This window comes from Dendrobates tinctorius, unplaced genomic scaffold (genome assembly GCF_039654945.1).
Source record: "Dendrobates tinctorius isolate UK_male_01 unplaced genomic scaffold, ASM3965494v1 ptg000231l, whole genome shotgun sequence".
Taxonomy (NCBI): domain Eukaryota; kingdom Metazoa; phylum Chordata; class Amphibia; order Anura; family Dendrobatidae; genus Dendrobates; species Dendrobates tinctorius.
Window position 1 is genome coordinate 6,163,536 of NW_027361898.1, and position 12,622 is coordinate 6,176,157.

Below are 12,622 nucleotides of genomic sequence, written 5' to 3' on the forward strand. Positions count from 1 at the left end.
TTCAGTACTGTCTACCGTCTTATTATTTACAGCTATTTTTCCGGGCAATGTAGCAAGTGAATCACCCTGTATAATGAAATATTCTGCAGTTAAGATCCCTGCATGCCGTCAGTGAACAGCAACATTCCAGATGTGGACAATCTGTCACAAGTCAGTCCTGCAGACACTGCTGTATCGCTAATAGTAATACTTTTTTTTTGGTGATGCGCTGTGCGACCAGGACACATTTTTTACCCATCTGGATGAAAGTGAAATTGATCTTGAATAAGAAAATGAATAAGATCTTGATACGATAGACTGAATAGATAAAGTGTGTTAGAAAGCTGCAGTTTATTTTTACATAAAACACATGCAATTTAAATCATAATGCAGCCCAAATAATTAGAAATAGATACACAGTTTTATGACTTTTAATGCCATTAATCAGTAATTATAACATTGTTCATGCCCATTTGTAAAATTATCAGGTAGGAAGACCTGACATAAGCCACTGTCAGCAACCACTGCCACAATAAGAAATCTGATATACAGACTCAGGAAAGGGCTAGATTGATGCCACTGGTCAGAGGACTGCGTCATTGAAAACCTATGAACAGATCCGGGTGTAGTAATGCAGTGTTACAGTAGGTGGCAGTGTTGCACAGGAAAAAAAAATATAAAAAAAATCATCCATGTATAGTTACGGTAGTTACCTTGTGTGTAGAAATATAATTTTATATATCCATGAAATGTTATATGCCCTTTATAATCCTGCAGTAAGCTTCTTACTTCATGAAAACGTGTTACTTTCAGTCCATATGTGGCCTAGACTTCACAATTGCCTCCACAACAGCATAAGGCTTAATAATCACTAAACTAGTATACATATATACATAGGTCAACGACGTGGACTGTAGTTGAACCATCTACCCTTCACTTGGCTTGAGGTCCTATGATTGTCAGATGTAGTCTACATGACTTTTATGATCAGATGCCTAATAATTATCACTCTGACTATGGCAAAACTTAGGGTATGTGCACCCAGCAGATCCTTCTCAAAAACGCTTCCTGATATGTGGATTTTAAAGGTTGTTTCTTCCAGAGGAGATTTAGAAAAACAAAAAAAGTGTACATCACTTCTCTGAAGACTCTCCTGAGGAAGATTATCTCCAAACAGCTGCAGAGAAGCTTCAGGGAAAAAAAAAAACAAAAAAAAAAAAAAAAACACTTAATGAAAATTTTAAAAAAAAAAAAAAGTATACATATATCCGAAGCGAATAGTAATAATATAGATGTAACAATATACAGCTTCCCCTATAGACAAAATCAGTCTACTGGGGAGAATTGTAATATCCATTGTCCTTATGTACCCATGTAAGTAAGATGAAGCATTTACGTCTTGTGAATTAAAACTACCTTGTGCATTTCTAGGTCCATCTTGGACTCTCTAGACACATTATAAAATATACTGGCAGAAGAATATAGGATTTTCCAGCTTCCATGCTTTTTTGTAACCTATTTTTACCATAAATAATTAGCAGGAGATGCAAATGTAGATATGCTCAGATTGTGGAATGTGTGAACCTTTGCACGGACAACTTTATTACACTCCTCCTGTGAGCAGCCATACTTATTAAAAACTCCTAATTCTACCATCTATAGAAGTGTTGTATCCAAACACTTAACATGGAAAACTTGTAGAAATATTTGCACCATAAAATAAAAAAAAAAAAAAAAAGTGCTTATTTTAGCAACTGATCACATTCCTATCGGGAAAAAAAGTCAATTAAAAGCCTTCTTTTTCATAATACTTATACACGTCATTATGGATCTTCCTTGTGTGTGCGGTATAGACATCCATTGTCACATTTCATGCCAGAGCGTCAAATAAAAATATATGAAGAGGTCAAACCCAATTTGGATTCTGCAAGAACTCAATTAGATATGCAATAATCCGCTCTGCTGGGCAGAGAGAAACTAAGAAGACGCGACCCATCCATCGTTGTCCGATATCATATAGTTTGCTGCTGTTTACTGGACCTGAATGTGCTGAAGAAGATAACCAGACCCACGAGAATGATTATCACAAACAAAAAGATGAGAGCAGCCCAGGTGCTGAAGTTAGTGGCTTTGAGAACAGAAGCCTCTTCTGCAGGTATCATGTTGGTGAGGTTCAGCATGTATCCAAGGGCCCAGCCAATAGAAGTGTCACCAGCCTGGTAGAAAACAAGCACAAAATCAATCAGGTCGCTAAATACAAATCACATATAAACAAAGGATTCCGGGAAATCAGGGTTCTCAAACACATGACTCCTGAGGCTGCTTCATGCAGCCCACCGACTCTGCTCTCTGAAAAGCAATACCAATGCCAGCCGCTTACATCGGTGTGCCAGCGTAGGACGTCACTGTCATAGAGATGTCCACAGCTGGTCTCTGATTGGCTCAGGACTGGCACTGGCTGTGCAGAGATCTGGTCTTTGCGCAGCAATACATTTCAATTGAATGTCCAATCCCCCCCAACCCCCTTCCTCTTTTATGTGTATGTGAAGAACGGCACAATAGGGGACATAACGACAATATGGAGACCAGGATGGGGCACATTACAACAAGATGGAGATAAAAAAAAAAAATTTTCCACTAAAATTGCTGTTTTATATAAAGAAAGAAAAAAAAAAATAAAGGGTGCACGCCTGTTATCGCCACATCCATAACAACCCAACCTATGAAAGAAATAAATTAAAACATGGCAAAAATGTTTAAAGAGGTATATAGAAAAAAATGGTATTACTAAGAATGGCACATTGACGTACAAAGACTGTGGCCCCCCAAATTCATTTTATTTTCTATGTGTGACCCATAAAGCCAGCAGAGTTTGAGATCCCTGCGGTAAATACTGCACTGGACAGACTCAAAAGCCAGCTGAAAAGTGCCAACGTATTAGACCAGTGTCACCTTTAATAAAGAGAACACCCACCTTCTTCTGAAAACTGATGTTGAGGAAGGTTTCGTTATCAAATTTGTATCCTTTGCTGGTCAGCAGGTATACGAAGTTAGCTGTGGTGCAGTAACCGCTTAGATGCTTTTGCACGCTTGCAGGAGCTTTGCTGGAAAGCTATAGAGGAGGAAGGGAAAAACAAAAATAGTTAACACCCACAAATGGGGATTCCCAGGGTTATATATTAGATACCAAGTACGTAGCTAACATCTTACTTTTTGGTAAGTGCTAGTTATTGGACAAATACTGGGGGCACCACAAAAATTACATGTGACTAGGTAGCCTCCGCACAGTGGCGTAGCGTGGGGGGGGGGCGCGGTCCGCCCCAGGCGGAACGTGTGTGGGGGCGGCGCGGCAGCAGCAACTCCTCCTCTCCTCAGCCCCCCCTGCTGACTGTGCACCATTTCCATGACCAGCAGTGTTCAGGGACAGTTGCTAGGAGACAGCAGAAGCGAGGCTTGGCCCTCACAGCTCCGCCCCCTCTGAGCGCTCAGCTGATGTAGTCATGTGACACCGTCAGGTCACGTGACAGACAAAGTCCGGACGGCATCATGGCAGCAGTGAGGGGTGAGTGTCGGTGCCCGGTGTCATGTGAGAAATGTCGCAGCTATTTTAGCGACACTTATTTTTATTCCTGCAGAACATTAGAGTGAGAAAACCCACAGTCCCTGCCCGCTGGTTCAGCAGAAACTGTATGCTGGGACTTATAGTGCTTCAGTACTAGTATGTTGCCTGCTGATAGTCATACTACTGTGTATGCTGGGACTTGAAGTCCCACATGATATTACAGGCTGTGTCACTTCCTCCAGGAGGCCTGCTGGTCCTTGTAGTCCTTCTGTATATGGTACGGACTACCCGTCTGGGCTCATACTTAAGGGAAGCTGAGATATGAGGGGCTGTTTGATGGAAGCCGCACACTGTCCCAGCCCCATTACCCCCTGAATATGTGTCTGTTTGCGGCCGGGGAGAAAGGGGTCGGGTGCAGTCCTGCAGGACGGCTGTTATGTTCCTGCAGTCAGCGAACGGCGGAGAAGTGAACTTTGAGATGAGATTGTAGTGAGAGGAGATAGCGAGCGGAGGGTTAATCGTCCGAGATCACCCCTCTGTATGCACCTGCCTCCCACTTCCCCAGCACAGATGCTGCCTCCCACTTCCCCAGCACGGACGCTGCCCCCTAATTTCCTCGGCCCGTACGCTGCCCCCCCATTTCCCCAGCACGGACGCTTCCCCACCTCTTCTGTTAAGGCACTCCCCCCTAACGCAGCCATGATGTCCCCTGTACAGACCGTGTCCCCATTTGTTTACGTGTGTTTACTGGAGACCGGACCACAAAGTGTCGTCATACAGACCATAAAGAGGAATTGACGAAAGGCGTCAATTTGTGGTAGAGCTTCTAATACTGGAACAACTGCAACTCCCAGCATGTGCTGCGAGCTCTTGTGGGGCCCCAACTCCCAGCATGTGCTGCGAGCTCTTGTGGGGCCCCATCTCCCAGCATGTGCTGCGAGCTCTTGTGGGGCCCCAACTCCCAGCATGTGCTGCGAGCTCTTGTGGGGCCCCAACTCCCAGCATGTGCTGCGAGCTCTTGTGGGGCCCCAACTCCCAGCATGTGCTGCGAGCTCTTGTGGGGCCCCAACTCCCAGCATGTGCTGCGAGCTCTTGTGGGGCCCCAACTCCCAGCATGTGCTGCGAGCTCTTGTGGGGCCACAACTCCCAGCATGTCTTCGGATGCTTCCGGATTATCAACGACCAAAGGGGCGGCAAATTTTTCGACCTCCCCGGGCGCCACAAACAGTTGCTACGCCACTGCCTCCGCATCATTTATACATGGATTAAATACAGTCCTGCTCATAGTTATTGGTACCCATGAAGTTTAAGTACATAATGTGTAATATCTCCTGAAAAAAAAAAAAAAAAAAACGACACTTGAAAAAAAAAAAAAAAGGACTCTTGAAAAAGAGCACTGTGTGAAATACAAAAGAGCAAATGCTAAACAATATTTTAAAATAAAACAGAGGGAAAGAAAAAACTAAAGCTTGCTGCGACACTGGTATTGGCATCTTTTACATGAAATTAGTATGGAAACACATTTTGACTCGGCAGTGGTAAATCACAAGTGAGAATCACCTGTGATTGTTGGTGCTCATGTGACATGAATTATCCAATGAAGGATAACTACAGAGTTTTAAAAAGCTGCATGGTAGGCCCTGTTCCTGTGTCACAATGGTGAAGGCAAAGGAGCTGTCTGAGGACATCAGAACTGCTATTAGCAAACACGACTTCCAAAGGGTATAAGGCCTTCTCCAAAGACCTTGGTATCCCAGTTTCAACAGTGCGCAATGTTATTAGGAAGTTTGCCAAGCACAGAACCGACAAGAACCTCCCTGTACGTGGAGGAAAAGAGGAAAATTGACAAGAGATGTCTAAGGTTGGTACGAAAGGTGGAAGAAAAAAAAAACACCGCATCAAACATCTAAAGACCTGAAGGCCCACCTTGAACAGTCTGGGGTCATGGTTTCAACAAGTGCCATTAGCCGCACACTAAACCAGGCAGAGCTTTTATGGGCAAAGGCCAAGGAAAAAACCATTGCTGAAGAAAAAAAAAAAATCAAAAAGGAATGGCTGATCTTTGCCAAAGAGTACCTTGACAAACCACAATCCTTCTGGGAAAATGTTCTGTGGACAGATTAAACAAAAATAGAGCTTTTTGGCAAAAGGAAAGGAACAGTTTGTTTACAGACAGCGCACTGAAGCTTATAAGGAAAAGAACACCCTACCAACAGTTAAGCATGGTGGAGGATCCATAATACTGTGGTTGTTTTGTTGCGTCTGGAAGCCTTGACCGTATCACAGGAATCATGAAATCAGAAAATTATCAAGAGATTTTAGAGGGAAATATCCTACCCAGTGTAAGAAAACTGAGTTTAAGATCATGGGTCCTCCAGCAAGACAATGATCCAAAGCACACATCTCAAAGTACACAGGAATGGTTGGAAATTTAAAAAAAAAAAAAAAAAAAGGATGGCCAGCAATGAGTCCTGACTAGAGTTGAGCGACTTTGGTCGGATCGGGTTTCACGAAACAAAATTTGTTTCAGATGAAACTGGTCCGACTTGGGCAAAAAAAGTCAGTTTCGTCCGAAACCCGACCCCAATGCAAGTCAATGGGAAATAAAAGTCAGCATTGAGCAGATGACATTCAGCCACTCAATGCCGACTTTTATTCCCCATTGACTTGCATTGGGGTCGGGTTTCGGACGAAACTGACTTTTTTTGCCCTAGTCGGACCAGTTTCATCTGAAACAAATTTTGTTTCATGAAACCCGATCCGACCAAAGTCGCTCAACTCTAGTCCTGACCTCAATCCCATTGAAAAATCTTTGGGATGAACTGACATCTGCCATTGGGAAAAAAAACCCTGCAAACATTCAGGCGCTTTGCACAAAGTGCAAAGGGAGAGTGGGAGAAAATACCACCTGAAGCGCAAGAATCTTATAGATGGCTACAAGAAACGTTTGAAGGCTGTCATCAATTCCAAAGGGTGTACAGCCAAGCAGGGGTGCCTTTATTGCTGCTTATTTTTCTTTGAAATTGCAACATGTAAGTTAAAAAAACAAATGTTTTATTGTTTTATTACTTTGGACCAAATTAAAAAATCCTGGAGGATATAACTTTGGTACATTTTCATTTATGAAGATATTGTACAGTCTGAAAAAAATGAAGGAGTGCCAATAACAATGAACAACACTATATATACACTTAGGTGTTCAACTTTTAAAAGGAAACTTTTCACCTGTTTTGGCCACTAAGATGCAACCACTGCCTTTCTACAATGCTGTAGATATCTTTCAGGTCGGACCGGAAGCTTAAGAATAATAACTTACTCACCTGAGGGGGCGGTCCGGTCCGATGGGTGTGGCAGGTCTGGGTCCGGTGCCTCCCTTCATTGCTCCCCAGCATCGCGCTCCTGCGCAGGCGTGCTTATCTGCCCTGTTGAGAGAAGAGCAGATTCCTGCAGTGTGCAGGCACTGGGCCTCTCTGACCTTTCCCAGCACCTGCGCACTGCAGTACTTTGCTCTGCCCTCAACAGGGCAGAGTACACATGTGCAGGAGCGCGATGCCGGGGAGCAATGAAGCAAGCAGGAGGGCGGCGTTCACAAAGATGGGAGGCCCCGGACCTGCGACACCCATCAGACCAAACCATATTATTATAGAATGCGGTAGATAAGCCCTGAAAGGCGGTGGCCGCATCTTATAGCGGCTAAAACAGCTGAACAGGTACACTTTAAGTGAAATAATTCCTTACTCCAGCAAAAATAACTCTGTAGCTAAGCCAGTGCATCTAAGCCATGGGTCATACTTTTCCACTGTACCAAAGTCTATGTAGCTGGTTTATTATATATTTTCGCACTAAAACCCAGTGAATTTGCAGAGAAAAGGATTTCTACAATTATATTAAATGTAACTGTTTGCGTAACGATTTTCTATAGGGATATTGAGTGACTGCGCCGAGTGGGTTTACAGTGACTCACTTCATTGAAACTGGAGGAGCAGATGGCATCGGTTGCTGTCCGCAGATCGTCTAGGGAGTTAACTGGCATGTTCATCACAGATTTTATGAAGTCTACAGTGTAAAAAAAAGCTGCAAAAGCCTGAAAGAGAACAACAAGTTGTGAGTTCCCCGAATAGACTTATAGTCATATTTTATCACGTATTAAAGAGTTTCAATGACAATAGCAGGCAACTCCACTAATCGTATATGGGACGAGAATTCAGTATCTGGTAAACTTGAATGAAATATTCCTAGTAAATGCAAATACTCAGGAACAGCCCCACAAAACACTTTCCCATATTTATGCTTGGCAATGACCCCAGGATAAGGGGCCGTTGTAATTGCATTGATAGTCAACTTGCTTTCCTGAGATCATATAGAATTAGAACCTGACAGAAGAAGATAACTTTTTATAACTTACAATGAAATTCCCAGACACCTTGGGCTGGAAGATTTTATCAAAGGAGCAGGAGGAAAATGGACAATCAGAAAATTCGAAAAGGTTGTCTACAAGTCTCCGGCATTGCTCTGCGTCCCCAATGCCATTCATTAACAAGGACTTTGATGGGTCATAGTTGGGAGGCCTCTCACTCGCCGTGCATGGACTCTCATACACATCCCCAAACGTTAATGACTTGTTAAAATTCTTTGGCCAGCATGGATTCTGAACATTGGATGAGTAACCTTGTTGCTGCAAGACAATGAAAAAGACAATACACTTAATTTGGTACTAAATATTAGCTATATATAGTTTAAAGGATACTGAGGCTCTACCAATATGATCTACCTTACTGCACACAAGGAGATTCCCATGTTAAAGGAAATCTGTCAGTAAGATCCACCCTCCCAAGCCGTTTATTTGGCTGTGTAGGCCTAGGAAGCTGCGTAAAAACGATAACTTGATGTCTATGATCTCACGTTTTATTCCAGATTAATCCACATTTTAATTATTAAATTTGCTGTTAAGATCTATGGGCGGGACATTGCTTAGCCTGAGAATCTGCTTCCAGAGCTTATATTAAATCAAAGGGTGAATTACCAGTGGGAGACATGTAATGACTGACAGTGATCTACTGTAGCTCCTTTACAAGTTATAAAGAAAAAAAAATTGTAGATTTTTCAGGAAGCAGTCATCAAATCACATACAGATATTTTTATTCAACTTCCAATGCCCTACATGCCCATATAGACGGTTAGGAGAATTGATCCCACTGACAGATTGCCTTTAATATCATAAAATAATGATGTATAACCTTAAACAGATTGTATGGGATTCATTTTTATTTCGACATAGGCTTGCAATTGTAGAAAATATTAAGTACAGACATAATCCTCCTCCCCAGGTCCAGTGCTGCCTTTCCACCCCTGCATCAGTCTTTGACAGACTGCAGTGGTGAGGTCATGACTACAGCATATTTGACAGCTGTAGCAAATTACTTGACTCCCATGGTGATGCCGAAGTAAACAGAACGAGTTAGAGAGACCAGCGATTGGTTGTAGTGGCGACGTCACCAATGCAACCAGTCAAAGACCAAGACCATGCTTCAACTGTGGAGGGCTACTGTAGCATTGTTTAGGATTTTTATTTCAGATCTAGAAATTTCCAGACAATCCTTTTAAATATAAACTGTTTTTGTAGTGTATATGGATGGCTCTGTGGTTAGCACTGCAGCGCTGGGGTCCTGGGTTCAAATCCCACCAAGGACAACATCTGCAAGGAGTTTGTATGTTCTCTCCATGTTTGCGTGGCTTTCCTCCAGGTACTCCGGTTTCCTCCCACATTCCAAAGACATACTGATAGGGAATCTAGATTGTGAGCTCCATCTGGGAGAGTGATCATGTCTGTAAAGCGCTGTGCAATTAATAAATTAAAATAAATAAATTTGCAGCTTGGTTTCACATCGTGTCTGAAAAAGCTGCTGTGGTGATGTAAATCTTAACTATTGGTATTCTGCAGTAAACCTAATCTCAATCATAGGCCAACTTTCATAAGAATCAGACAGCCCTTGGTTTTATCCCCCTTCCCACTGTAGACAATTTTTGTGCTTTTGTTTTTCCCCTCCCCTTCTTTCAAGGGTCAGGATTTTAAAAAAATGTTCCCCTCCAAAGCTGTACAAATGGTGTGTTTTTTTTGAGAACACCATTCATTTTATATCATCATGTACTGGAAATTGAAGAAAAAAAATTCCAAGTGCTGTGAAGCAGAGTAATTCAACTTTGTTTGACTTGATCCTTTGATCCCCTTGTTCTGCAATAGGACATCATAATTTATAGTATGAAAACAAGAGAACCATAGGCGTTTTATAATATAAAATGACAAAAGTTACTTTAATAATATAACAAAGTTAAAAGACAAAACATGAATAAAAAGAGGTGTTACACCAGACAGACATCAAAAAAAGACCACATGGAGCTCAATACAAAATATAATGCAATGGTGTACAGTTCTGGCCAAATGTATTGACACCCCTGCAATTTTGTCAGATAATACTCAGTTTCTTCCTGAAAATGATTGCAAACACAAATTCTTTGGTATTATCTTCATTTCATTTGTCTTAAATGAAAAAACACAAAAGAGAATGAAGCAAAAAGCAAAAAACATTGATCATTTCACACAAAACTCCAAAAATGGGCCAGACAAAAGTATTGGCACCCTCAGCCTAATACTTGGTTGCACAACCTTTAGCCAAAATAACTGCGACCAACCGCTTCCGGTAACCATCAATGAGTTTCTTACAATGCTCTGCTGTAATTTTAGACCATTCTTCTTTGCCAAACTGCTCCAGGTCCCTGATATTTGAAGGGTGCCTTCTCCAAACTGCCATTTTTAGATCTCTCCACAGGTGTTCTATGGATTCAGGTCTGGACTCATTGCTGGCCACCTTAGAAGTCTCCAGTGCTTTTTCTCAATCCATTTTCTAGTGCTTTTTGAAGTGTGTTTTGGGTCATTGTCCTGCTGGAAGACCCATGACCTCTGAGGGAGACCCAGCTTTCTTACACTGGGCCCTACATTATGCTGCAAAATTTGTTGGTAGTCTTCAGACTTCATAATGCCATGCACACGGTCAAGCAGTCCAGTGCCAGAGGCAGCAAAGCAACCCCAAAACATCAGGGAACCTCCGCCATGTTTGACTGTAGGGACCGTGTTCTTTTCTTTGAATGCCTTTTTTTTTCTCCTGTAAACTCTATGTTGATGCCTTTGCCCAAAAAGCTCTACTTTTGTCTCATCTGACCAGAGAACATTATTCCAAAACGTATTAGGCTTTTTCAGGTAAGTTTTGGCAAACTCCAGCCTGGCTTTTTTATGTCTCGGGGTAAGAAGTGGGGTCTTCCTGGGTCTCCTACCATACAGTTCCTTTTCATTCAGACGCCGACGGATAGTACGGGTTGACACTGTTGTACCCTCGGACTGCAGGGCAGCTTGAACTTGTTTGGATGTTAGTCGAGGTTCTTTATCCAACATCCGCACAATCTTGCGTTGAAATCTCTTGTCAATTTTTCTTTTCCGTCCACATCTAGGGAGGTTAGCCACAGTGCCATGGGCTTTAAACTTCTTGATGACACTGCGCACGGTAAAGTCAATATAGAATCACTGCACACATAAAATATGCTTTAGTGAGCTTTTTATTAATTTATTTGACGGTGATGAAGCGACAGCTGACGTTTCGGCCTAACAACGGCCTTTATCACATAGTCGCCCTTTTGAAGTAGAATTTTGGTAGTCACCGGTTGATAGTTTATCACTGCTAGGCAATATTTCAGAAAAATGCGGATTATCCAATATAGCCAAAAGTCCAGGTGCTAGAGGAGCAGAGATCCTGTTGGTGTGGCAAAAAAACATTGGTGGCGCAGTGGGGGATGCAGGCACCGCCGTGCCTCAGCAGTGATTCACCTGGACATTTGGCTATATTGGATAATCCGCATTTTTCTGAAATATTGCCTAGCAGTGATAAACTATCAACCGGTGACTACCAAAACTCTACTTCAAAAGGGCGACTATGTGATAAAGGCCGTTGTTAGGCCGAAACGTCAGCTGTCGCTTCATCACCGTCAAATAAATAATAAAAAGCTCACTAAAGCATATTTTGTGTGTGCAGTGATTCTATATTGACTTTATGTTGACGGGACCAGAGGCTCCCCTTTTCACTAGCACCATATATTCATTATACTAGTCGAGTGCTAGCCATCTTCTATATCTACTGCGCACGGTAGACACAGGAACATTCAGGTCTTTGGAGATGGACTTGTAGCCTTGAGATTGCTCATGCTTCCTCACAATTTGGTTTCTCAAGTCCTCAGACAGTTCTTTGGTCTTCTTTCTTTTCTCCATGCTCAATGTGGTACACACAAGGACACAGGACAGAGGTTGAGTCAACTTTAATCCATGTCAACTGGCTGCAAGTGTGATTTAGTTATTGCCAACACCTGTTAGGTGCCACAGGTAAGTTACAGGTGCTGTTAATTACACAAATTAGAGAAGCATCACATGATTTTTCGAACAGTGCCAATACTTTTGTCCACCTTCTTTATGTTTGGTGTGGAATTATATCCAATTTGGCTTTAGGACAATTCTTTTTGTGTTTTTTCATTTAAGAAATATTAAATGAAGATAATAATACCAAAGAATTTGTGTTTGCAATCATTTTCAGGAAGAAACTGAGTATTATCTGACAGAATTGCAGGGGTGTCAATACTTTTGGCCACAACTGTATATATGTCAGATAATATATCCTGAGAGCAATCCCCTAACATATACCAAACCTAAATGCATTTGGACTGGCTGTTCAGTACTGGGTGAGAGCTTTTACCCCTTTCTCCTTTCCACAAATTAACTTGGTGATAGGGACAGGATATGAAATTGCATTTACTGTGTTGTGGTATAAAAGAGAAGGACCTTTTAAGCCGTTTGTGTGGTCCCAATTGGTAGCTTTTGTGGCAGTTTAACTTACTTTATGGCGGACAGGCATTTGGGTTTGGTATTTGTTAGGGGATTGCTCTCAGAATATATCATCATGCCCACATACCCATCACACATCCTTCATCTCATAGTCCCTTGCCCATATACCAATCATGCATATCCTCCATTCCATAGTCCCG

General features: G+C 42.2%; 1 protein-coding gene across 2 annotated transcripts in view; it reads right to left on the bottom strand.

The window, feature by feature from the left end:
- Positions 1 to 311: 311 nt before the first annotated feature.
- Positions 312 to 12,622, bottom strand: part of ENTPD2 (ectonucleoside triphosphate diphosphohydrolase 2) — a 98,643-nt gene continuing 86,332 nt past the window's right edge. For both annotated transcript variants that reach the window (XM_073556036.1, XM_073556037.1), the window contains exons 6-9: positions 7,947 to 8,216; positions 7,506 to 7,625; positions 2,954 to 3,091; positions 312 to 2,195 (exon numbers count right to left, since the gene is read on the bottom strand). In XM_073556036.1, coding sequence (XP_073412137.1) covers positions 1,992 to 2,195; positions 2,954 to 3,091; positions 7,506 to 7,625; positions 7,947 to 8,216 — 732 coding nt within the window. In that variant the 3' untranslated portion in view covers positions 312 to 1,991. The remainder of the gene's footprint in view (positions 2,196 to 2,953; positions 3,092 to 7,505; positions 7,626 to 7,946; positions 8,217 to 12,622) is intronic.